Here is a 23,265-nt window from a genome sequence, read left to right on the forward strand (position 1 = left end):
CCAAATTTTTTAACGTTTATTTATTTTTGAGACAGAGAGAGACAGAGCATGAACGGGGGAGGGTCAGAGAGAGAGAGAGACACAGAATCTGAAACAGGCTCCAGGCTCCGAGCTGTCAGCACAGAGCCCGACGCGGGGCTCGAACCCACGGACCGCGAGATCATGACCCGAGCCGAAGTCGGCCGCTCAACCGACTGAGCCACCCAGGCGCCCCTAAGCCAAATTTTTTAAAAAGTGAGGCTTCAGATCACTGAACTTATCTGAGAGTCCCCACAGTTCTCCATTTGGGTCTCCTACTCAAGTTACTGCAAAAAGGCACTTATGCACAGGAATGTCTGATACCTTGTTGTTTATGAAGCCGCTCCAATTCAGTCCTGAGGTAGTACATCTTTTTTTGGCGAGCTTCCCGGTCACTCTTTAGCTTTTCCCTCTCTTCAATAACCTGCAAAGTACATAATAGTGTCCTTCAGCCTCCATCATTCTCCTTTTTCTACTACTCTCTTCTGTAAGTCCTCCTGCCAGATGATACCTGAATCCAAGGACCCAAATGTCTACACAGAGAAGTTCTGACTTTATAGCAAAGTTGGTATTTCATTCTGATCCAAATTCCAGAGTAGAATTATCCTTTTCAGAACTACATTGCCCAGAAAGCATTATTTTTATGCAGGAAGCACTGTACTATTAATGTTAACCTAAAGGCACTGACAGCAACTATTAGACAGTGGTTCTGAGCTCAAAGGGAACCATCAAGAAGTGAACTAATGAGTGTTACAGGTGACACATTGTGTTAGTTGCATTACATACATCAATTTATTTAATCCTCATGACATTATCCTTGTTTTACAGTAAGAAAACTGAGGTTGTGAAAGATAAAGTAACATATCCAAGGTCATACAGTAAGAAGATTTAAAATCCAGGTATATTAGATAGATAGATAGATAGATAGATAGATAAAATCCATGTATATATAGCCTAAAGCACACATTTCAACTGTATTACTACTAGTTGATGGAAAAAACAAATATAGTTTGTATATAATGGACTAGTGTGGAAAACCTGTATATTATCAGCCCTGACTTAAGTGCTAGGTTCTTGAAGGGGAAGTAAAAGGAAAGCACTCAATCTCCAAACAGTGTCTGTACAGTCTCAGGTTTTGTCTATATTGAACCTTTCCCTCCTCTTTTCCAAAAGACTTCAACAGAACAAAAGACTGAAGCTCAGAGTATCTAAATGCAATAAAAAATTAAGAGGTGATTTTTGTTTTCTCAAGAATCAGCTAAATTTCTTTTAAACTGGAAAAAAATTGACCCTCTAATTTTTCCTTTCCTTCTTTTTCTTTAGGTTTTAATTACTTTATTAGCAAACCAAATTTAATATATTACATTTTTACGCTCCTAAACAAAGTGAGTCATTAGTTACTAAGGACCTTTACGTTAAGAATACACATTAATTTTTCCATTTGAAATTCTGCTATTCTGTATTCCTCATCCCTAATTTTTACCTGCTGTTTTAAAATATGTAGAATTATTACATCATTACCCCAGCCAGTTCCCTTCCTATACCTGAAAACCCAATGAACTTTGTAGTATAAAAACTACTGTTTTTTTTAAGTGTCAAAAAATATGTTGTATTCTTGGACTCTAAAACAAACCAGAAAAAGCAAAGCTGATTTTTTAATTACCAAGCAACAACCAGGTATTAGCTTTTAACCCACATAATCACTACAGGAAATGGATCCAAAATTCACTAAGATGAAAACACATTTACCGATCGTCCTTCACCCAATCCAATTTTGGTTCCTCACACCCTGACGAGGTCATATTGAAAACTTCAAGGCTCTCAACTCCTACCCATAGTATTCTAAGGCCAATAATTCTGATAGAGAAATAAACTTAAAAAAGTCAAGAAATCACAGTGGGACCTAGGGCTAGAATTTAGTTTAGTCCTAATAAGAAAATGTGAGAAAAACAGAGGGAGTATATACATTACTTAGAGTGAGGACAGCAGCCTCCAAAAACTTAAAAGGGCCTTACATCCTCTGAAAGGCAAATACCAATTTATGTTAAAATAGAAGACTCAGGCACAGGATGCCCAAAGCTAATATTCACCTTCTGCTTCTGGGAAGCACGGTTCTTCTCATCAGAGATCTTCTCCGGATTATATCTTATGAGTGATGGGATGGACACCTGGACAGGCACTTGAGCAGTAGGAATTGAGCCTAGCACTGACTCCTCCTGCTTGGGCTCATCAGGAGTCACAGTGGGGATCACACGGAGATTGGGACGGCTACGAGTAGGCTGTTTGGTAACTGGCATTACCCTGTGTGGTTCAGGTAGAGAGTGGTTTGATGGTTGAGAGGCAGGGTACATGGGCCACCTGGAGGCTGCATATGCCATGTAGTGCCTATAGGCATCAAAGGAAGCAGGGGGAATGGCAGGTCCCTGATAGTTAGGAGGTATCCGAGCTGCAGCAAACTGAGAGGCCCTTGGCATATGAAACTGTGATAAAGAAGCAGGATGTGGAAGTCTAATTGGGGCAGATGGGGCTGATGGTAACATGCATCTGACTGCCACAGATGACTGAAATCCACTGCCAACCACCTCTGGTCCTGCAATATGACCCACTGAATGGTCAGACTTTAGGAATGGGGGGCTGTTTTTTGTGAGCAGGTAAGGGTCTACAGGGGAGACTGGATGTGGATGGGACACCTCTGGGGAGTGGGTATTGCTATGGTGTGCCTCTCTGCTCTCCAGTCTGTGAGGCTCTGCGGAATGCCGATCAGCTGAGAAATGGTGGTCAACTGAGGAACAGCGTTCTGCTGAAAAGTGCCGGTCAACTGATGGACGGCGGTCAGCAGAGGAACGTGATGGTTTCTTGCCATGAAGTCGTTCCTGAGTGCGTGCGGCCAGTTTACTAATCTCGGCTACCCCAATATCCAGCCCTATGGTCTTGAGCAAGTCATGAATCTTGGCATATTCTGGATTGGTGTCTTCTATTGATTCTAGTTTTACAGCTGGAGCTGAAGAGGGCAGGGAGCTTGCCTTCTGTCTCATGACTTCATTCTCAGAGCTCCCAAGGGGCTTTGGTGGAGATTCTGCCTTTAAATCCTCTTCTTCGTCCCCATAGAGAAATTTCTCCTCATCCTCAATGTCAGGGAAACTACGGCGCCTTTTTTCCTGTGTACTGGTAGAATCTGCCAACATGCTCAAAATGCGGGAAAAACCACTGCCATCCTGGCTAGCTCTCTCATGGGGCAGCAAGAAGTCTGTGTGTCGTTCAGACCCCTCAGGCTTCATATTCAATTTTTCCTTGTGGCACAGAAAACTTCCAAACTTCTCTGTGAGAGGACTGTTGTCTTTGGGCATCCCAGGGAGGGGACCCCATTGATAGAGGTTGCCCTGAGGTTCTTTCAAGGTAGTCTCTACCATAGTCCCCTTGTTTTCAATCTCTGAGGCAAAAGCAGCAATAGCACCACTTAGTGGAAGAGATGGGTGACCAGAGTAGACAGGGTGATCCTGGCTGGGGCTGGTATTGCTGGAAAAACTCTCAAGCTGTAAAGACAGACACAACTGATTTAGCCTCTATGTAGAATCTCAGAAAACTAGTAATTGAGACAAATACTTAAATAGTTGGTTCTTCTTGAATAAATAGGGGGATGCTAAGTATGAATGAAAGGGAGGTACAGTATCCTTAGGCAGGTTCAAGATTTGGGTCTCCGTCTGTCCAGATGCTTCTGCTGTAGCAAGGGGGAACAGGAAATAAAGTAGATTGGCATGAATCTTTACTTTTGCCCATTTCTTGTACTCCTTACCAAGCAATACGAGTTCAAAAGGATTTTAGAGATATACTCTAGCTTGTTTCTTTTCTATGGGTCCCTCAAAGGGGAGGGGGGGAAACATATAAAAGTGGAGCCACTTTGAAGTGAGATTAGGAAACTCTGAAACCTAACTGATCAACCTCCCCTTGCTTCCTTACATGCCCTTAGGTACTTCTTCAGAAACTTTTAGCTCCTAGGAGAATAGCTAAAAACTAGCGTTCATGCTTGACCACCTTTTCAAAGATGAGGAAAAAACATCAGGGCCCAGTAACTTGTCTAAAAATCACACAGCAAGTAGTGGCAGTGGAATCAGAATCAGAATCACCTGGTTTCTGGTCTAGTGCCTAGTGTCTACTCATAAATCTTTTCTCTAAAGAGAAATGAGGAAAATTCAGATCGTCTACTCTCTTTGCCCTTCAAGCTTCACTTCCAAGAAACCCATATTCAAAGATTCCTTGAGGGCTATCCAATTTAGAGAAAAAAACTTTCAATAAATACTCTCCAAAATGTTTACTTAGCCTAATATATGACAATAGAAGCCCTCTACTGATGCATTATGAGGCCTACAGTTTACTCTGGAGAATCTTGGAAGATACTATATTACAAAGATACCATTAGGGACACAACCCTCAGGAAAGTAACCGAGTTTAAAGATATTAGAGGGACTAGCAAGAGATTCTAGAAGAAATGCAGCAGAGACCTGAATGGAAGGCTCCATGTCCACCTCAATCCGTTTCTTCAGAATTGACTTCTTGGGCATAGCGGATACTTCCTCAGGGCGATGTAAAGAATACCCTGGCTCTGATGTTGTTAGGACACCTGATAGTCCAGGAATAGAACAGCTAGTGTCACCACCATCAACTCCCACTAGCTCCTGACTCAAGCTCCTACTTCGTTCTTCCTCTTCTTCTCGTTTTCGCCTGGCAAGGTCCAGCTCTCGAAACTCAGGATCTAGAAACCTAGGGCTTGGGCTTCGTCTACGCTGTCGATAGTTGCGGGTCCCTGATGAAAAACCTGAGTGATCACCGCCCATGCCATGTATCTTCTCTGTGTCATCATAACGGGGCCGTTTGGCCTCCCGGCTCCTTTCCTCAGGTCGTACAGAGTAGGAGCCTTTGAGTTTATCTCTATTCCGCTCTGTTCCCCGCAACAGCTCATCATGACAACTGATATGGGGACTATAATCAGAACGATGCAAGAAAGTTTCTCTTGTCCGGTAGTCCTCATCAAGTTGTCCCAAGAAGGGACTGAGAGGTCCCTCCTCCCGAGAAATATATCGTTCAAGACCTCGAGAGCACTGGGAACTTCGAGTGAAGACTGAATCATCAGTCAGGTCATCCCTGAGGAAAGAGACAAGCATCAGTGAATACAATGGACTTGGAAAGAGCAAGAGCAAATAAGCCTCTAAGAGGCTGACATTCAGCAAGGGGGCTACAGATTGCTTAGGACAAAAGACAAAAATCATGAAATCCAAGAACAAATCTATGGAACATTTCTTCTCCCTTTCCCCTGGGCACAAGCAGCTTCAATCTCTAACCAAAGGGAACTATTACTATCTATCTAGACAGAACTTTTAGGCTAATCTCTTTGACTAGACTTTGGGGATGCAGAATATCACGAGAGGGTCTGGGAGATGTGAAAACATCGCTACCAGACTACAAAAAGTGTGGGTTACACAATTCCACGCTAGTTTAAATTCTAGCTCTTTGCTATCAAAAGTGTGGTCTCAATTAGCAGCATGAGTATTACCTAGGAACTTTTTAGAAATGTGGATCTCAAGCTCCATCCAGGCCTACTGATTCAGAAACTGCATTATTTTAACAAGAGCTTCAGATGATTTGTATGCACTTTTAAATGTGAGAGATGGGAGCACCTGGCTGGGTGGCTAGGTCAGTTAAGCATCCAACTCTTGATTTTGGCTCAGGTCATGATCTCACGGTTCGTGAGATCAAGCCCTGCACTGGCTCTGGTGCTGGGTGGGGTGCCTGCTTAAGATTCTCTCTCTTCCTCTCCCTCTGCAACCCCCTCTCAAAAAAATTAATCCATAAATGAAATGTGAGAAATATCAGGCCAGGTCAATAATTTTCAAGCTGTGTTCTACAGAGACTCTTAAGAGTGCTTAGGAGATGCCTAAAGGAAGGACATGCTAAGAAAGCAGAGCCTGCATGGCTCTGGGCCTTCCACCTCACTGAAATCATACTGGCCCCAACTTTTACTGTTTGTAATGTAAAGTTCTGTATAATATACCATTTGGAAAAGAAGTATTTCACTGTGGGGAAGATTTTTTTTTTAAACTACTGAGCTACCTAATTGGCACGATTTTCTCACAAGTTTTAGAAGATTCTCCAATGCTCTGTTTTGCTAGGTCACATATTAAAAACCATAAAATCCAGCTCTGGGCTGATGGCTCGGAGCCTGGAGCCTGTTTCCGATTCTGTGTCTCCCTCTCTCTCTGCCCCTCCCCCGTTCATGCTCTGTCTCTCTCTGTCCCAAAAATAAATAAAAAACATTGAAAAAAAAAAAAAATTAAAAACCATAAAATCCATTTACAGCCTGTTTTGTTCTCTCTTTTCTACTTTGCTTGGATATCCACAAGCACTCTGCTCATCCTGGGTCTATGAAAGAGTATGGAATGATTTGGCTCACTATATATTTTTATTTTCATAGAAATAAAATGGTCTTTAAAAAAAAAGAAATAAAATGGTCTTGGACCTTTGTGGCACAAAGATAAAAATATAGGATGGGACACCTGTCCTTTCAGCTCAGAGCTCTTTATCACACAAAATAGTCCTAATCTTTTTGGGTACTATGGTCACAGAGTTTCTACTGTCCAAAAAAGAAAATTTCTGATTCAATCATAGATAGAAATAAAGATCCTCCAGCACTCTAACTTTTAAGTAATCTGAATGAAACATTTACATGTCATGGCACCTGGGTGGCTCAGTTGGTTAAGCATCCAACTCTTGATTTCGGCTCAGGTCATGGTCTCACAGTTCATGAGCTCAAGCCCTGCATTGGGCACTGTGCTGACAGTGCAGAGCCTGCTTGGGATTCTCTGTCTTGCTTTCTCTCACCATCCACCCCCCGCCAATTCCTGCTTGCACGTGTGCTCTCAAAAATAAACATTTTTAAAAAATTTATGTGTCATTCACACTCCACTCACATTGGTGTTTTCTAGTTTCTAGTATGTACTTTTGTGTTTTGTAGAGTTTCTGAGAAATAACTTTTCTTTGATTTTGTTTTTTTTTTAGTTGCTTTCTCTGGGACTGAGCAGAACATCAAAGAGTTGCCTTTTCTAGAACTTTGTTCAAAGTTGTAGACCTGGGTAACAGCTATAAATAATTTTACGAAAGACTATCATAGATAAACTTTATCACTTCCTCTAAAAGAATGCCACCCATGAGAATCCAGGTTCCTGTTACCCACCTCCTCCCCAAGAATCTGGGGAATTTTGAGGTCTCGATATAGTAGGAAATAAATAAAATAGGAAAAAATTGGAATGAACCAAGGATGATCTCTGAAATCAAACATAACTAGAGTAATATATTTTACTCTATAGGTTTGTCAGCCATGAACACGCCTATTTCCAGGGAGGAAATGTCCATGAGCCACTCTATTACTACAATACCATCTACCATAAAAAAGTCTCTGACTGTATTAGTGTAGAGGAAAAAACACAGGCTCCATGGGGAGTGGCAAATTCATCCATACTTCCATGTTCAGCTCCCCACTAGAACTATTACATATCACCACCAAATGGCATACTAGCTCAAGATCTAATCTAGCACTAAATATAAAGAAGCTAGAAATAATGAGATGACTCCCAGACAGTATCAATCCAGACTTGTAACCTTCAGCAAAAGAAGGCAAAAACAACACAATGAAAAAAGGTATGTTAACAGTTAAAAGAATAAACTATCATATGTATATCATGCATATATATCATGCAATACAGAAATCATTGATTTCTATACAGGCAGAAATCAAGATGCTTATTAGAAGCTCATGTCTTCCTTCCCCAGGTCTCCCAAAGGATAAGAGAAAGAACTGGCTACGGTAAAAGTGAGCCCTAAAAAGGGTCCCATCCTCTGTAGCTTAGAATAGTCCAGGGACAGACTCTCTCTGAAAGTTTTAGTTAAGTCCCACTCTTTTCTAAGGTTTTAAATAGTGTATAAGGTCTATCTATTTTAAAAACTGACAGGGTGCCTAGGTGGCTCAGCCAGTTAAGCATCCGACTTTGGCTCAGGTCATGATCTCATGGTTTGTGAGTTCGAGCCCCTCATCAGGCTCTCTACTGACAGTGCATAGCCTGCCTGGGATTCTCACTTTCTCTCTCACTCAAAAATGAATAAATAAACTTTAAAAATAAATAAATAAGTAATTGATTGTTGGATTGCTGGATGGGTACATGGGGGTTCACTATATTATTCTACTTTTTTTTTTTTTTAAGCTACTCATGCATTGGTCAGCATCTCATCTAGCAAGTAGATGGGAGCTCCCTCTCTGTACTTCTGTATTTATGAATTGCATTAAACAAGTAAAAAAACATATAACATATACCCACATAAAACTTTGTACACCAATGTTCACAGCAGCATTATTCACAATAGCCAAATAGTGGAAACAACCCAAATTTATCCATCCAATCATCTCTGATGAATGGATAAACAAAACACATACAATGACATATTATTGGTAACAAAAAGAAATGAAGTACTATTATATGCTACAACATGAATGAATCTTGAAAACATTATGCTAAGTGAAAGAGGCTAGTCACAAAGGACCATATATTGTATGATTCTATTTATATGAAATGTCCAGAACAGGCAAATCTAGACAGAAAACAGATTAGCGGTAACTATCGCATGGGGGGGGGGGTAACTAATAGCTAAGAGTGCAGGTAATAAAACTTTTCTAAAATTAATCATAGTAGTGGATGCACAACTCTGTGAACTCAGTGACTAAAAGTCACTGAACTGCACACATTTTTTTTTCTTTAAATAGGTTCCATGCCCAGCATGGAGCCCAGTGCAGGGCCTAAACTCACAACCCTGAGCTCAAGACCTGAGCTGAGATCAACAGTTGGGTGCTTAACAGACTGAGCCATCCAGGCACCCCTGAACCATACACTTTAAATGGGTGAATTTTACGGTATGTGAATTATGGCTCAATAAAGCTGTTAAAAAATGTATATGATTAAGAAAAAGAAGAAGAAAAAAGACCCTGTAGAGTCCAAACTTCCCATTCTTCTGCTGATTCCCTAAAATGCCTGAAGAAAGCTCTTTGCTTCTGTCTTTTCCCTAAGGCAAATCAGAAAGAAAAAATTCTGCTCCTTCAACCTAAGTCAGGGCAAGGAAGAGTTAAGATAAGAATTTTGTGAATGGAATGTGCAGACTACTTTGTTAACAGGGTAAACTGAACTCACAGCCACAAGTCTTTAGAAGCTTAAATTAGAGCACGTGCTCTCTCTCTCTCTCTCAAAATAAATAAACTTTACAAAAAAAAAAAAATAATAAGGGAAGAGAAAGATTATCAGGGTCCCAGGAAAAGTTTATTTTTAAAAATTTTAAGTAATCTCTACACCCACAACCTGGGGTTCGAACTTAACACCCCCAGGAACGAGAGTCCCTGGGAATAAAAGTGGCATGCCCTAGTGACTTAGCTAACCACGTATCGCCAGGAAAAAATGTAAAGCACCTACATACAAAGGATGGAAATGGCCTGTTTCATTAGCTGAACTGGATACACTGTCAGGAGACATCATGAGAACGCCAGTGGTCCTATGGCCTGGTATTACTGGACAGTAATTATCCACACAAACCATATAGAGAAAAAATACAGGGGACAAAACAATATAAAGAATGGATTGCTACCTCCTTTTATTATTATTTTTTTCCTTAAGTAATCTCTATGCCCAATGTGGGGCTTGAACTCACGACCCCAAGATCAAGAGTTGCATGCTCTACCAACTGAGGCGCCCCTGATAGCTCCTTTTAGAACCTTAGTCTCATTTTCTCTAAAACAGACTTGTCTCTCTGAAACACATGATTCTGGGAAGACAATTACTATCCCAAACTCCCTAAAAGGCAATTTTTAATTTTTACAACTTAAAAACGGACAATTCACTATCTGAAGCACAAGTGCATAACGAAGCTTATAGAAAGGGGAGGTGACAAGAGGAAATGCTATAGTTATCTCAAAACCTTAACAAGGAAGGAAGAGAGTCACACCTGGCACCACCTACTCAATCATTTCCCAAAATAGAAGTAGCCAGAAGGGCAAGGGCTTTTGCCTCAATTAAGGGATATAGTCACATAACTTAAAGCCCTATGTTCAGAAGTTTCTTTTTTTTAATATATTTTTTAATGTTTTTAGTTTTTTTTGAGAGAGAGATAGAGCATGAGTGGGGGAGGGGCATAGAGAGAGGAGACAGAATCTGAAGCAGGCTCCAGGCTCTGAGCTGTCAGCACAGAGCCAGACGGGGGACTCAAACTCGTGAATCACAAAATCACGACCTGAGCCCAAGTCGGATGCTTAACCTACTGAGCCACCCAGGTGCCCCAGAAATTGCTGTCATATGACACACAACTCTCCTGCCTTGGTCTGCCACATCAAATTGCCACTGGAGCTTTGAAGTAAATATCACCAAAGAGTAACACTGGTCTTCAGACTTCCTGCCCAGCTGTCCCCCACCTGTCTGCCTATGCTCAGTGTACCACTACATGGACAGTCTCAGTTTGAAAGAATATTACATTGACTTGTTGCTACTGCTAATCATTTGTGAAAACTCCCAATATGCTGGGAAGATACCACAACAGACATGGTTCCCAGCTCTCAGAAAGCACTTTCCCTGTACTCCCATTCTTATTTATTTACTTTTGTGAGGTGAAAAACACCTAAGGTGATTAGTTAACTTCCCACGTGGTGAGGTTCCTAATACCTAAGATCTACATTTAATACTCTGTGGAGTGTATTTGTCTGCCCTCAGCATTCAATAGTTGTAAAAACTGAAATTAAACATTTTTAAAGAGCTTTAACTTTTCTACTAACGCTTAATATACTTTATACTGAATTTAGATACATGTTAGATATGAATTTATCTAAAACCTTTCTGAATCTATATTTCAGCCTGACCAAGCTGAAAACGCCATTTAAAAAAGATTTCCTATTTTGTCCAGAACTTTCTTTTGTAGAAAGGATCCTAGTTCCAGTATTTTAGAATCCTTACCATCTCAATTGTTTACGTTTATGTCCTGTCTATGTCCCCTCAGCCTTCCCCTTTCTAGATGGACCAGGATGACATTCTAAATTAAAGTCTTTTCTTCTATGTAATTCTTTCAGCAACAGAGTCTACGTCAATACACTCTTCCCACTTAGAAAGCCTTTTCCAATGCTATACTTTGTACTGGACACAGGGTGTAACTTCAGTGCTGGCACCACTCTTTCAAATACATTATTCAGAAAAAAGCAACTTTTCTAGCTTCAAGCACTATTATAGTGTGCTCTACCCCAAATGAAGCCTACCTGTCCACGTCCTCCAGATTATCCACTGGTGACCCCAGTCGATCACTAAGCCGCCGCCATTCTGGTATGCCAACACAGAAATGGTCATTGCCAACAGTGATTCTTAAGCTCTGTTCCAAAGAAGAGTCAGAACGCAGACCAGGAGAGCGTCTCTACAAAAGTAAAAGATAATGTAATATTCTATAGGATCAAGACATCCCTATACCCAAAAATGTACTACTCGGAGGTCATAAAATTGTCACCCAAAAAGGAGAGAAATGACTATGGTAAGATACTATCCAAAAATAAAGCATATTTTTAAAAATTATCATTTTCTTAGATGAAAGACCACACTTCCAAGCCTCCCAATCAGAGACCTCTCATTCTTTCATTTACTAGTACTGGGCATGGGACTAAAAGAGTAAATCGAGTCTGTTCTCAGAATCTATACATTTCTGGTGAAGTAAGCAAATAACAGGTTTTGTGTGTTTTTTAAAGTACTTCTGATAGCAGTAAGTGCTATAAAGTCATTAAAAAGTGATAATATGAAAGAGATTAGAGAAAAGGAACTACTTCAGATAGGATGGTTAAAGATGGCTTTTTCTGAGGTGATATTATTTAACCTGACCCTTGACTGATGAGATGTCAGCCTTGCAAACAGATGGAAGTATGTTTCTGGCAAAAAGAACAAGCTGTGGAATGAGCTTAGCATGTTCTGAGTAACAGAAAGACAGCCAGTGTGACTGTAGCAAAGTGACAGAAGACAGAAAATTTGGATTTTGTTCTTAGTGTAGTAATAAACCACAGAAGGAGTTCAAGCATTAGAGTGATATGATCTGACTACATTCTTCCTCCAGATGCTTGCATTGCTCCTACTCTCATCTCATTCAAGTCTTTATTGAAGTCACCTTCCCAAGCCTTCCTTGGCTACCCTATTAAAAATGATGAATTCCTTTCTGTTTTTGTTTTTACTTAGTACTTAATCCCATTTAATATGCCAAAATATTTTACTTCTCTTATTGCCTGACTCCCCCTGGTAGAATATAAGCTCTGTAAGGGCAGGGGTTTTTGACCGTTCACTGTTGTATCCCCAGTGCCCAGAACAGTGTCTAATATGGTAGATGTTGAATAAATACTTCTCAATTGTATAAAATGAAGATTGACAAAAATTATCTTGATTGCTAGGTACAGAATAAACTAGGTGGTAACAAGAATGGAATGTAAAGGAAACTAAGGCAATAATCCACTCAAAAGGCAATAGGGCTTAGACTAATGGCAGGTGGACAGTTTGGGGGATGTATCTTGGAGGCAGAGCTGACATGTTGACACATGGAGTGAATCTGACAGCTTAGACTTGGGAGAAGGGAAACCATCACTATTTCTGGCTGAGCAATGGGTGATGTCACTGACTTGAGAAGAAAAGCTTGGAGCATTGAAGAAAAGGGAGGCTGTGGAAACTAGTATTCAATTTTCTTTGCTTCCTCTGTAGAACTTCTTGCTTCCTCAGACTATAGCTGCTCAGCTGTGAAAATCTTAACATAGTGACAAGTCAATTCACCTAAGACCAGAGTACCTAGAGCACGTCAATACTCTTAGAGAGCAAGCAGAGAAAACAGAAACTTTGTCATGGGGTTTTTTAAAAAAAAATTGATGAACTGAAAATAAAAACAAATTCCAAAACACCAGTCCCAGGCCAGAGGCAGTTACGGTGAGAGGTCAATATTATGTCTAACCTTCTATCTTTTTTAAAAAAGATTTTATTTTTAAAGTAGTCTCTCCACCCAATGTGGGACTTGAACTCATGACCCTGAGATCAAGAGCCCTACTCTACAAACCCAGCCAGCCAGGTGCTCCTAAACTGAACTTCTTAACCTCATGTCCCATTCCTTTAGCAGGGAAACATAACTGTTAAAATTATGGATGGTGGGAACCGGGTACGCATGGACTGAATCACAGCTACACCACTTCTTAGTTGTATGACATTTTTTAAAGTTGCTCAAACCTCTCTGGATACCTCAGCTATTCAATAAGGCAAAATTTTAACTTCCTCGCCTCAAAGGGTTGTGAGTGTTCAAAGGGAATGTGTAAATGAAGGTCGAAGCATAATCCTGCCACATAACTCAGTAAGTGGTGGTACTTATTAATGACTGTGGGTATGCACAGTTCATTTCGGAGTAGCGCCAATTTGCTAACAGTTTACACTCTAGGTGTCTTCGCTGATGAGGTTTAGGCAACCCTAACTGGCCACAAAGACATTTCAGCTTCTTTTCTAAGAAAAGATGCCACGGGGCAGCTCAGGTCTAAGGGGATACCAAACCACGCAACTCTGAGGGAAACATCGACTACTGAACAAGTACCAGGCACACAGTTTGGAGGACATTCCCCTCGCCCTGGCAAACTTTTCCGCATCTCACCCCAGAGTGAGACAAACAGCCTATTCCTGAAATGATGCACTGCCTCCCGAACCAGGCGCCCGTCTGGGTCCCGAGTCCGTTATTGTGTAAAGCGGCTCCCAGGGCTGAGGGGGAACCTCCAGGTTCGGACGTCGCCGAGGGAGCCCGAGGGGGGGTGGAGGGCCTTCGATCCTGGGACTCTGGCCTGGAGGCCTTGGGGCGCCTGTGCTGCGGGCGTTTCTGAAAGCGGGAAGCCCGGGCGAGGGGGCTAGGGTATAGAGGGAGTCCCGGTCGAGGGGTGGGATTACCCGGCTGCCGCTGTCGCCTGGATGGTCTCCACGGCCGTCCCGGGCGAAGTCCGCGCGGGACTCCCCGCGGCTGCTGCCTCGGAAACCGGCCGGGCCCGGCGGGAAGAGTCGTCGGCCCCGCGGCGGCGACGGGGAGCCGCGACGCGCCCGCGGCGGGGAGGGGGAAACGCGACGACCCCGCGGCGGGGACGGCGAGGCCCGGCGGCCGCGGGGCGGGGACGGGGAGCCACGGCGACCCCGCGGCGGGGACGGCGAGGCCCGGCGGCCGCGGTGCCCTGAGGGCGAGCGGGGACGGCGAGCTGGGTTCCGAGACGAGGAGGAGCTGGAGGGCAGCGGCGAGGTGCGGCGAGCCGGGCCTGAGGAGGAGCCGGAGCTGCGGCCGGTGCGCGGGCCGCCCCCGCCGCTCTCTTTAGGCCGGTGCGAAGAGACGGAGGAGCGGGCGCCGCTGCGGTACATGGCTCCGGCAGCAGCAGCCACGGCGGCAGCTCCGACCGGGGGGCGCCCTGGACGCGGGGCCCCAGCGCGCCGCCGCAGCTGCAGCCACGGCCGCCACGCGCCGCCCCCGCAGCCGGAGCCGCCCCCTCCCCTCGGCCCCGCGCCGCCGCTGGGGCCGGCCGAGCGCGCGGCCGCTGCTGGCGGTTGGAAGCGCGAGCACGCGTCCGACACACCCCCCCGCCCTCCGGGGCTCCCCGCTCCTCCACTCAGGGAGCGGCCACAAGAGCCTGAAGTGGGGAGGAGCGCAGAAGCCCGAGCGAGGCAGGGCGAGGGGAGGGGAAGCGGACGCGCGACCTGCGCCCCGCACGCTCCGCCTCCGAACCTGCAAGATGGCGGCGGCTGAGCCTCCCACTTCCCCGTCCCCCGGCGACCACGTGACTTCGGGAGCCTCCGCGCAGTTAGGCCCGGGCGGAAGAGGGGATTAGAGGGAGCTGAACTGGCTTTTCTGGGGTTGCTCGAGGCGTAGGGTGACATCTGGTAGCATCTTCGCTCTTCTCCTGTCCCCCAACCCTGTTACTTTATGTGGGGACGATAAGTGGTTATAAGTGATGGGAATGTAAATAAACCCAAAACGTTAGGTATGGAGGTTATGGCACGTAGTGACCACCAACGCCCCGGACCCCACAGAAGACGCATCATTTTACCTTCCATTTTATCTGATCTCTGTCGATTGAAGTTGGGGACGGAGAAATGCGGAATGGGGACGGGTTTGGGGGGCGAGAGTCAAACCCAAAGCAGACATCAGACTAAATTGTTCTATCAACCAAAATACTTACGGTCATGGGGAAGGTCTCATTGCCAAGGGGTCCATATCATGAGAGGAAGACTAGAGAGTTTTTTGAGCGATTCAGATCCTCCAATCTATGACCAGAATTTTCCTGGACACCTGACTGTAGTAGTCCCCAGGCTCAGGGCCTGCATACTTGATACAAAAGTCAAGAAGTCAACACATGAAAGAAGAAAAACCATGGTCAAAACAGAAAAAAAAGTTGACCTTAACCAAACTCTTCCAAACAAAACAACGCTTTGACAGTTTTCATCTATCAGCTAGAAACACAAAATGTGAAATTGGTATGAGAATTAGACTTCTGATTCCCAAGCAAAGGCAGAACAAAAATTTTAAACATAAAAGATTTCTATCTTCTAATTTATATATTACAACATTAAATTTAAAATATATCCAATTTCATGACATTTGCTTATATCATAGCTCTGTAAGAATAACTGCACTCAGCTTAGTTCCCTCCTTAACATTACAAGCTTGCTCCCAATAGGCATTTGAATTTTTGATTCCTGACTTTTGGGTTTCATGGCTTAAGGTCTTCATCATGTCAAGGTTATTAATGTATTCCGCATATTTTTTAACACTTGAACGATTTTGTTTTCCATATTTAGTTTATCTGGGATTTTACGTGTGAATTCCCCCATAATCAATTCATTAAGTTAAAATTTAAAATTACTTTTCACAGATAACCAATTTTGTTCAAAACATGAGTTGGGATTACCTGTATAGTGGGAAGTCAGAGTGAGGGAGTGAGTTACCCAGCTAATGAATGAACCTTGCCAAGTGTTCACCATCCATGACTCCGCCCATTTTGTTTTCTTTTAGTTGTGTAATTTAACAGTAAAGAGATTTTGTTAATGGGATTTCCTTGTGAAAAGAAAACAAAATATCAGTATTGATGATGGAAGTAAAAGAAAGTAAAGCAGTCTGAGAAAGCAATGGCTCTTAACCAGAATATATGAGTTATTCATATATTATTCGTTATTCATATTTCACATATTATTCATTATTATTCATGAATTCATATTATTCATTATTCTTATAACCATAATACATGAATGTAAGGTTTTTGTACAGTTTAGAACATATTTCATAATGTGTGCTGTGCAGTAGAGACCTCTACTCAGAGATTTGATTATACCAGCTAAGTAGCATAAAAGACTTGTCAGGTTGAAAATGGGGAAAATTCCTACTCAAACTATAACCTAAGGCCCGTTTTTTTTTCAATATATGAAATTTATTGTCAAATTGGTTTCCATACAACACCCAGTGCTCATCCCAAAAGGTGCCCTCCTCAATACCCATCACCCACCTTCCTCTCCCTCCCACCCCCTCCCAAACCCTCAGTTTGTTCTCAGTTTTTAAGAGTCTCTTATGCTTTGGCTCTATCCCACTCTAACCTCTTTTTTTTTTTCCCTTCCCCTCCCCCATGGGTTTCTGTTAAGTTTCTCAGGATCCACATAAGAGTGAAAACATATGGTATCTGTCTTTCTCTGTATGGCTTATTTCACTTAGCATCACACTCTCCAGTTCCATCCACGTTGCTACAAAGGCCCATATTTCATTCTTTCTCATTGCTAAGGCCCGTTTTTTAAAACAATAAACTTTAAAACTGCCTCTGAACAGCAGACAGCCCAGGTAAAATATCATAAGAATGTATAACTGCTTCTATGTATGAAATGTCTCTGAGGTACAAGTCACAAGACACTTAAGCTTAAGTTGTCTTCCAGGAACTAAGAGGCCCACTTTCATCCAGTTCAGACAGGTCAAGACCTTCCTACTGGGCCCGCACAAATCTCCATAGGTGACATTTTGATGTCAAGGAGCCTGAAATCTCCACCCCCTAATCTTGTCAATACCCCATCTTTGAGCATATGATATATGAAGAAGCAAGATGATGGACTGTGCCTGCATAGATCAACAATTCCCTGACCTTTATCTCACCCTCTCTAGCTTCCAGTCATATCCCCCCACACTGTCCCTAAAATCCCATAAATACTCAAGAGACCTTTTTTTCAGGAAAGGTGATACGAGACCTGTTCTCCATCTCCACGCTTGGCTGCCTTGTGAATAAATTCCTTTCTCTGCCACATATCTGCAGGTCTCAGTGATTGGCTTTCTGTGCATAGGGCAAACTGAACTGGTTAGGTAACAACTGAAGGGTGACAGTCTATATAAGTTAAGTTGCCATATAAAATAGTCCAGAGAAGGGGTGCCTTGCTGGCTCAGTCAGTAGAGCACGTGACTCTCAATCTCAGACTTGTGAGTTCAAGCCCCCATACTGGGCATGAGGCCTACTTTAAAAAAATAAAATAGTCCAGGGAAGATGATTTTAGTCATCCCTGGGTTGGTGAGATTCAGAGATCTGGGAGACTTTAGCAGGGCTTATTGATAATCTGTGTTTCCTCTCATTTAGTGCACAAAGAAAAGGACATTTCCTTCCTTCTTTCAGAAAGGGGGTCACGTGACTATTTCTATCCACTATAGACTGAATGGAAGCACTTCCAGGCTCTATCAGGAAGGAATGGTTATAAGATTTCCATGCTCTTTCCTCCTTTGCTGTGGCAAATGAGGAAGCCACATGTTACAGATGGTACAACCTGTCAGCCTAGGTCCCTGAGTGACTGTGTAAAACAGAGTACCACCCCCAACCCTGAGTTGAACATACACTATGAGCATGAAATGAAGCTTTGTTGTGTAAAACACTGAGATTTTGAAGGATAATTTGCTACCACAGTACAACCTTGACGAATGTGACCATTATGAAAATGGTTTTTTTGGTTGTTTTGTTTTGCATCTGTATTGTCTGACTCTAAAAATTAAAAATCTATAAATTAAAAATTAAAAATGTATAAAAATTAAAAATCTATAAAATTGTTTTAAAAAATAATTAAAAATCTGCCAGAGGGGTGTGCCCTGTCTTTTTATTAGCCTAAACATGAATTTCAGTTACTCATGTTTTTGGTGGGATCTAAATAAACATGAAGAAAAGTTAAAAGATGTTCACAGACACTTGGAGTCAATACATTTTATTTATTTTTTTACACTTGATCTTAGCCAAAAGGCTGAGAAACAATTATTATTATATATTTTTTAAGATTTTATTTTAGGGACGCTTAGGTGGCTCAGTCAGTGAAGTGTCCAATTTCGGCTCAGGTCATGATCTTGTGGTTTGTGAGTTCAAGCCCTGCATCAGGCTCTGCCCTGATGGTGCTGAGCCTGCTTGGGATTCTCTCTCTCTCTCTCTCTCTCTCTCTCTCTCCCTCTATCTCTGTGACCCTCCCCCTTTCATGCATGTGGTCTTTCTCAAAATAAATAAACTTAAAAAAATAATAAAGATTTTATTTTATTTTTATTTATTTATTTTTGAGTGAGAGAGAGAGAGAGAGCGAGCAGATGAGGGGCAGGAAGACAGGGAGAGAAAGAATCCTGAACAGGTTCCACCCTGTCATTGTGGAGGCCAAGACAGGGCTCGAACTCACAAATATGGAGAACATGACCTTAGTCGTAATCAAGAGTCAACGCTTAACCGACTGAGCCACCCAGGTGCCCCTAAAGATTTTATTTTATTTACTTATTTTTTTAATGTTTATTTTTGAGAGAAACAGAGTGTGAGCGGGGGAAGGGCAGACAGAGAGGGAGACACAGAATCCAAAGCAGGCTCTAAGCTCTGAGCAGTCAGCACAGAGCCCGACAGGGGCCCAGACTCACTAACTGTGAGATCATGACATGAGCTGAACTCAGTCGCTTAACCGACTGAGCCCCCCAGACGCCCCTAAAGATTTTATTTTTAAGCGATCTCTACACTTAGCGTGGGGTTCAAACTCACATCCCAAGATTAAGAGTCACACACCCCACCAACTGAGCCAGCCAGACGCCCCTGGAGTCAATACCTTTTAAATCAGGATTAGTTAGGGGCACCTTGCGTGGCTCAGTTGGTTGGGCATCAGACACTTGATTTCAGCTCAGGTCATGACTTCTTGGTTCATGGGATCCAGTGGGCGAAGTCAGGCTCTGTGCTGACAGTTTGGGATTCTCTCTCTGCCCCTCCTGCTTCCCCACTCACGCCCACACACTCTCTTTCTCAAAATAAATCAATAAACTTTAAAAAATTGATAAATTAAAACAAAATAAATCAGGGTTAGTTATACTCTATATCAAATTCTCCTCTTCAATCCTTCTCCCATACTGAATAGCTATTTTTACCAAGGGATTTGGCCTCCATGGTGTAAAATTGCAAAACTCTTCTGCTTCTCCTTCACATCTGCCTTACACATAGTTCTTTCCATGTCCCGCATGAAACCTCTTGCAGATTCCTTCACTTTTTAAGTATTTTTCAGTCACAAGAATAGTCTCATTGCAGTAGTGAAAATGTTTTGTCCAGGGTAACAAGTACCACTCTACACCTCAGTTTATGAGGTTCTCCCATTCCCCAGCTCTTGCCTGCTACAGATGGGAAATTTGCTGTGATGAAGGGAGGAATGCCAGGCTTCTCCACATCCCTGCCTTTACTCTTCAGTGTCTATTGCTCCTCTCCCACTGGCCAGCTGCTGTTTCTGAACTGCCCTCCTCCAGCATTTGGTGCAGGAAAAGAATGGATTAGGGGGAAAGGGCCGTCTTTCCTGGGTGGTGCAGAGTACTGTTATCTTTGAAAGTTGGTTTCCCATGCACGTGGAGGATTCACAAATGTTGGCTCTTTCTCTTGTATGTCACCTCTGTGGGCTTTTTTATGGCTCTCCTGTTGGGACCTCAGTGATGCCTCTTCTCTGGTTGACTGCCTGTTACTTTTCTCCCCACAGTCCCTGGCCTTATAGAGATTCATCCCACATAAAACTCACTCTCCTGGGGTCCCTTTCCTCTTTGGGCACACATCATGGGAAAGATCCTTTCATTTATTTGCTTGTTTGTTTTAAGTTTTTATTTAAATTCCAGTTAGTTGTCATACAGTGTAATATTAATTACAGGTGTACAATCTAGAGATTCAACACTTACATACAATACCCAGTGCTCATCACAACAAGTGCACTCTTTAATCCCCATCACCTATTTACCCTGTCACCCCATCTGCCTCCTTTCTGATAACCATCAGTCTGCTCTCTATAGTTAAGTGTCTGTTTCTTGGTTTGCCTCTTTCTCTCTCTTTTTTCCCTATCCTCCTTTGTTTTATTTCTTAAATTCCACATGAGTGAAATCATGTGGTATTTGTCTTTCTCTGATTTATTTTGGTTAGCATAATACTCTAGCTCCATCCATGTTATTGCAAATAACATGATTTCATTCTTTTTTTATAACTAATATTCCATTGTATATATACACCATATCTTCTTTATCCATTTATCAGTTGATGGACATTTGGGCTGTTTCCAAAATTTGGATGTGATAGATAATATTGCTATAAACATTGGGGTGCATGTGTCCCTTTGAATTAGTATTTTTGTATTCCTTGGGCAAATACCAAGCAGTGCAATTGCTAGATCATAGGGTAGTTCTATTTTTAACTTTTTGAGGAACTTCCATACTGTTTTCCAGAGTGGCTGCATCAGTTTGCATTCCCACCAACAGTGCAAAAGGGTTCCCCTTTCTCCACATCCTCACCAACACCTGTTTTTTTCTTGTATAGTTGATTGTAGCTATTCTGACTAGTGTGAGGTGACATCTTATTGTAGTTTTGATTTGTATTTCCCTGGTAATGAGTCTGTTGGACATCTGGATGTCTTCTTTGGAGAAATGCCTGTTCATGTCTTCTGCCCATTTTTTAATTGGATTGGGAAGGATCCTTTTAAAATGATTCCATGTTGGTTTCTTTGTGGGGACACTTGGCCCACCAGACCACTTATGCATCTTTGCCCTGCTAACAAGGGCAGTGCAGTTCACTCTCTATCCCACACACCTTACTTGCCATGTCAGTCAGCTGGCATCTTGCTTTTGAACTTCCTCAGGTGGGAGTTAGGATATCATTCCCTATGGACTTCCAGACCCCAGGAGATATATGCCAAACATTCTGAGAGGTGCTAGTGGAAGCCTCTAAGTCACTTGGCCTTAGGCGAAGGGAACAACCCTTCTCCCTCGCCAGAGTGGCAAAGAGGAAATTCAGAGCCCACAGGTAACTCCCAACACAATCCTCATTCTCATATACAAACTGTAGAACATTAGTAAAGCTGGCCGACTGGATCACAATCTCTTCCCATCTCCTTTTGAGGTGGATGGTGGGGGAAGGGGTGCCTGGCATCTATTGTGTTCCTTTCTGCTTTTGAGGCCTTTGCTGAAACTCCAAAGACAACAGGGAGAATCTAATTAACATCCTGTCACAACTGCTGTCTGTCACCAGTTCAAGAAACTCTTACTAGACCCCCAATGAAAATGGTGAAATGGGTACACACACACACACACACACACACACACACTGCAGCAGACGTATAGCAATGACAGATAAAACCTGAAAAGGGAAAAGAGACCTAGACTTTAAGACACAATACACCTTCCCTGTGAATATGTGCAAATCCACAAACTTCCGAGGCTTTGAAATAAGTTTAGATAGAAGTAAGGGTAGCCGTCAGAGATTTCACTCCTGTGTGTGGAGAAGTAAGTGCCTCCCAGGAAGTGGAGGACCTGGGCCAGGTTTTCAGCTTGAAGCCAAGGACACTCCAACCCTATGTGCAACCTGAACATAACTATTGCCAAACCTCTGCTTGGGGCTATAGCTTTATGGGAAGCTGTGTGCCAAGTAAGCGGGAGAACAAAGTTTTGAGTCTTTAGATGAGAACTGAGCTTAGGCACTGCCTGTTCAGTGAGTGGAATGGCCGTACCTTTATATCACCAGCTCCTATATGCTAGCAATAACCAATTAGAAAATATGATTTTATGTTAAACATGGTGGATTCAATCCATGCATTATCACTATTAAGTCCCTAAACCCCTCTAAAATGACACTAAATGTTTCATTTGTCTGTTTTTTAAGGTGCATACTCTTACATGCAACCTGTAAATGTGAGGGAGATAATGCTCCATGGTGTGGAATTTTGACCAGTGGGAGACAAGAGCCTGTGAATAATTTATCTCCATTTCTTCCATTATCTCACCTCTCCCAGGATGGTTTTGAGAAGCAGTTTGTTTATTGAGGACACGGTGTCCAGATCCAGCAATCACTTTCATTTAGTGGTCGCCAGGTATCTGATGAAACATCCTCCTGTTGTTTCTCCTTTCTTTCCTGCATCACTCTCCTTGTCCCTCACACCTGCACCCTGGACTCCCTAATAATACAATGAGGCTCTGGTTTAGGGGGAACCAGGCTAACACAAATGACAACAAAAAGAATGATATACTTGACTTCACCACAACGAAGAATTCCTGCTCATCAAATGGCACCATTAAGAGAATGGAGTTGGAAGGGAATGCAAGCTGGTGCAGCCACTCCGGAAAACAGTATGGAGGTTCCTCAAAAAACTAAAAATAGAACTACCCTATGACCCAGCAATTGCACTACTAGGCATTTATCCACAGGATACAGGTGTGCTGTTTCAAAGGGACACATGTACCCCCATGTTTATAGTAGCACTATCAACAATAGTCAAAGTATGGAAAGAGCCAAATGCCCATTGATGGATGAATGGATAAAGAAAATGTGGTATATATATATATATATATATATATATATATATATATATATACACACATATACATATATACAATGGAGTATTACTTGGCAATCAAAAAGAATGAAATCTTGCCATTTGCAACTACGTGGATGGAACTGGAGGGTATAATGCTAAGTGAAATTAGAGAAAGACAAAAATTATATGACTTCACTCATATGAGGACTTTAAGGGACAAAACAGAGGAACATAAGGGAAGGGAAACAAAAATAATATAAAAACAGGGAGGAGGACAAAACAGAAGAGACTCATAAATATGGAGAACAAACTGAGGGTTACGGGAGGGGTTGTGGGAGGGGGGATGGGCTAA

At 42.6% G+C, this 23,265-nt stretch overlaps 1 protein-coding gene across 3 annotated transcripts in view; it reads right to left on the minus strand.

Annotated features, from left to right (window-relative positions):
• Positions 1-15,443, minus strand: part of ZNF318 (zinc finger protein 318) — a 34,349-nt gene extending 18,906 nt beyond the window's left edge. For 2 of the 3 annotated variants that reach the window (XM_042938848.1, XM_042938845.1), the window contains exons 1-5: positions 14,025-14,574; positions 11,345-11,496; positions 4,518-5,157; positions 2,109-3,551; positions 343-442 (exon numbers count right to left, since the gene is read on the minus strand). In XM_042938848.1, the coding sequence (XP_042794782.1) occupies positions 343-442; positions 2,109-3,551; positions 4,518-5,157; positions 11,345-11,496; positions 14,025-14,480 (2,791 nt within the window). In that variant the 5' untranslated portion in view covers positions 14,481-14,574. Of the gene's footprint in view, positions 1-342; positions 443-2,108; positions 3,552-4,517; positions 5,158-11,344; positions 11,497-14,024; positions 14,575-15,295 lie in introns of those variants that run through there. The other variant, XM_042938847.1, reaches the window with a different exon arrangement.
• Positions 15,444-23,265: the final 7,822 nt, after the last annotated feature.

This window comes from Panthera leo, chromosome B2 (assembly GCF_018350215.1).
Source record: "Panthera leo isolate Ple1 chromosome B2, P.leo_Ple1_pat1.1, whole genome shotgun sequence".
NCBI lineage: Eukaryota > Metazoa > Chordata > Mammalia > Carnivora > Felidae > Panthera > Panthera leo.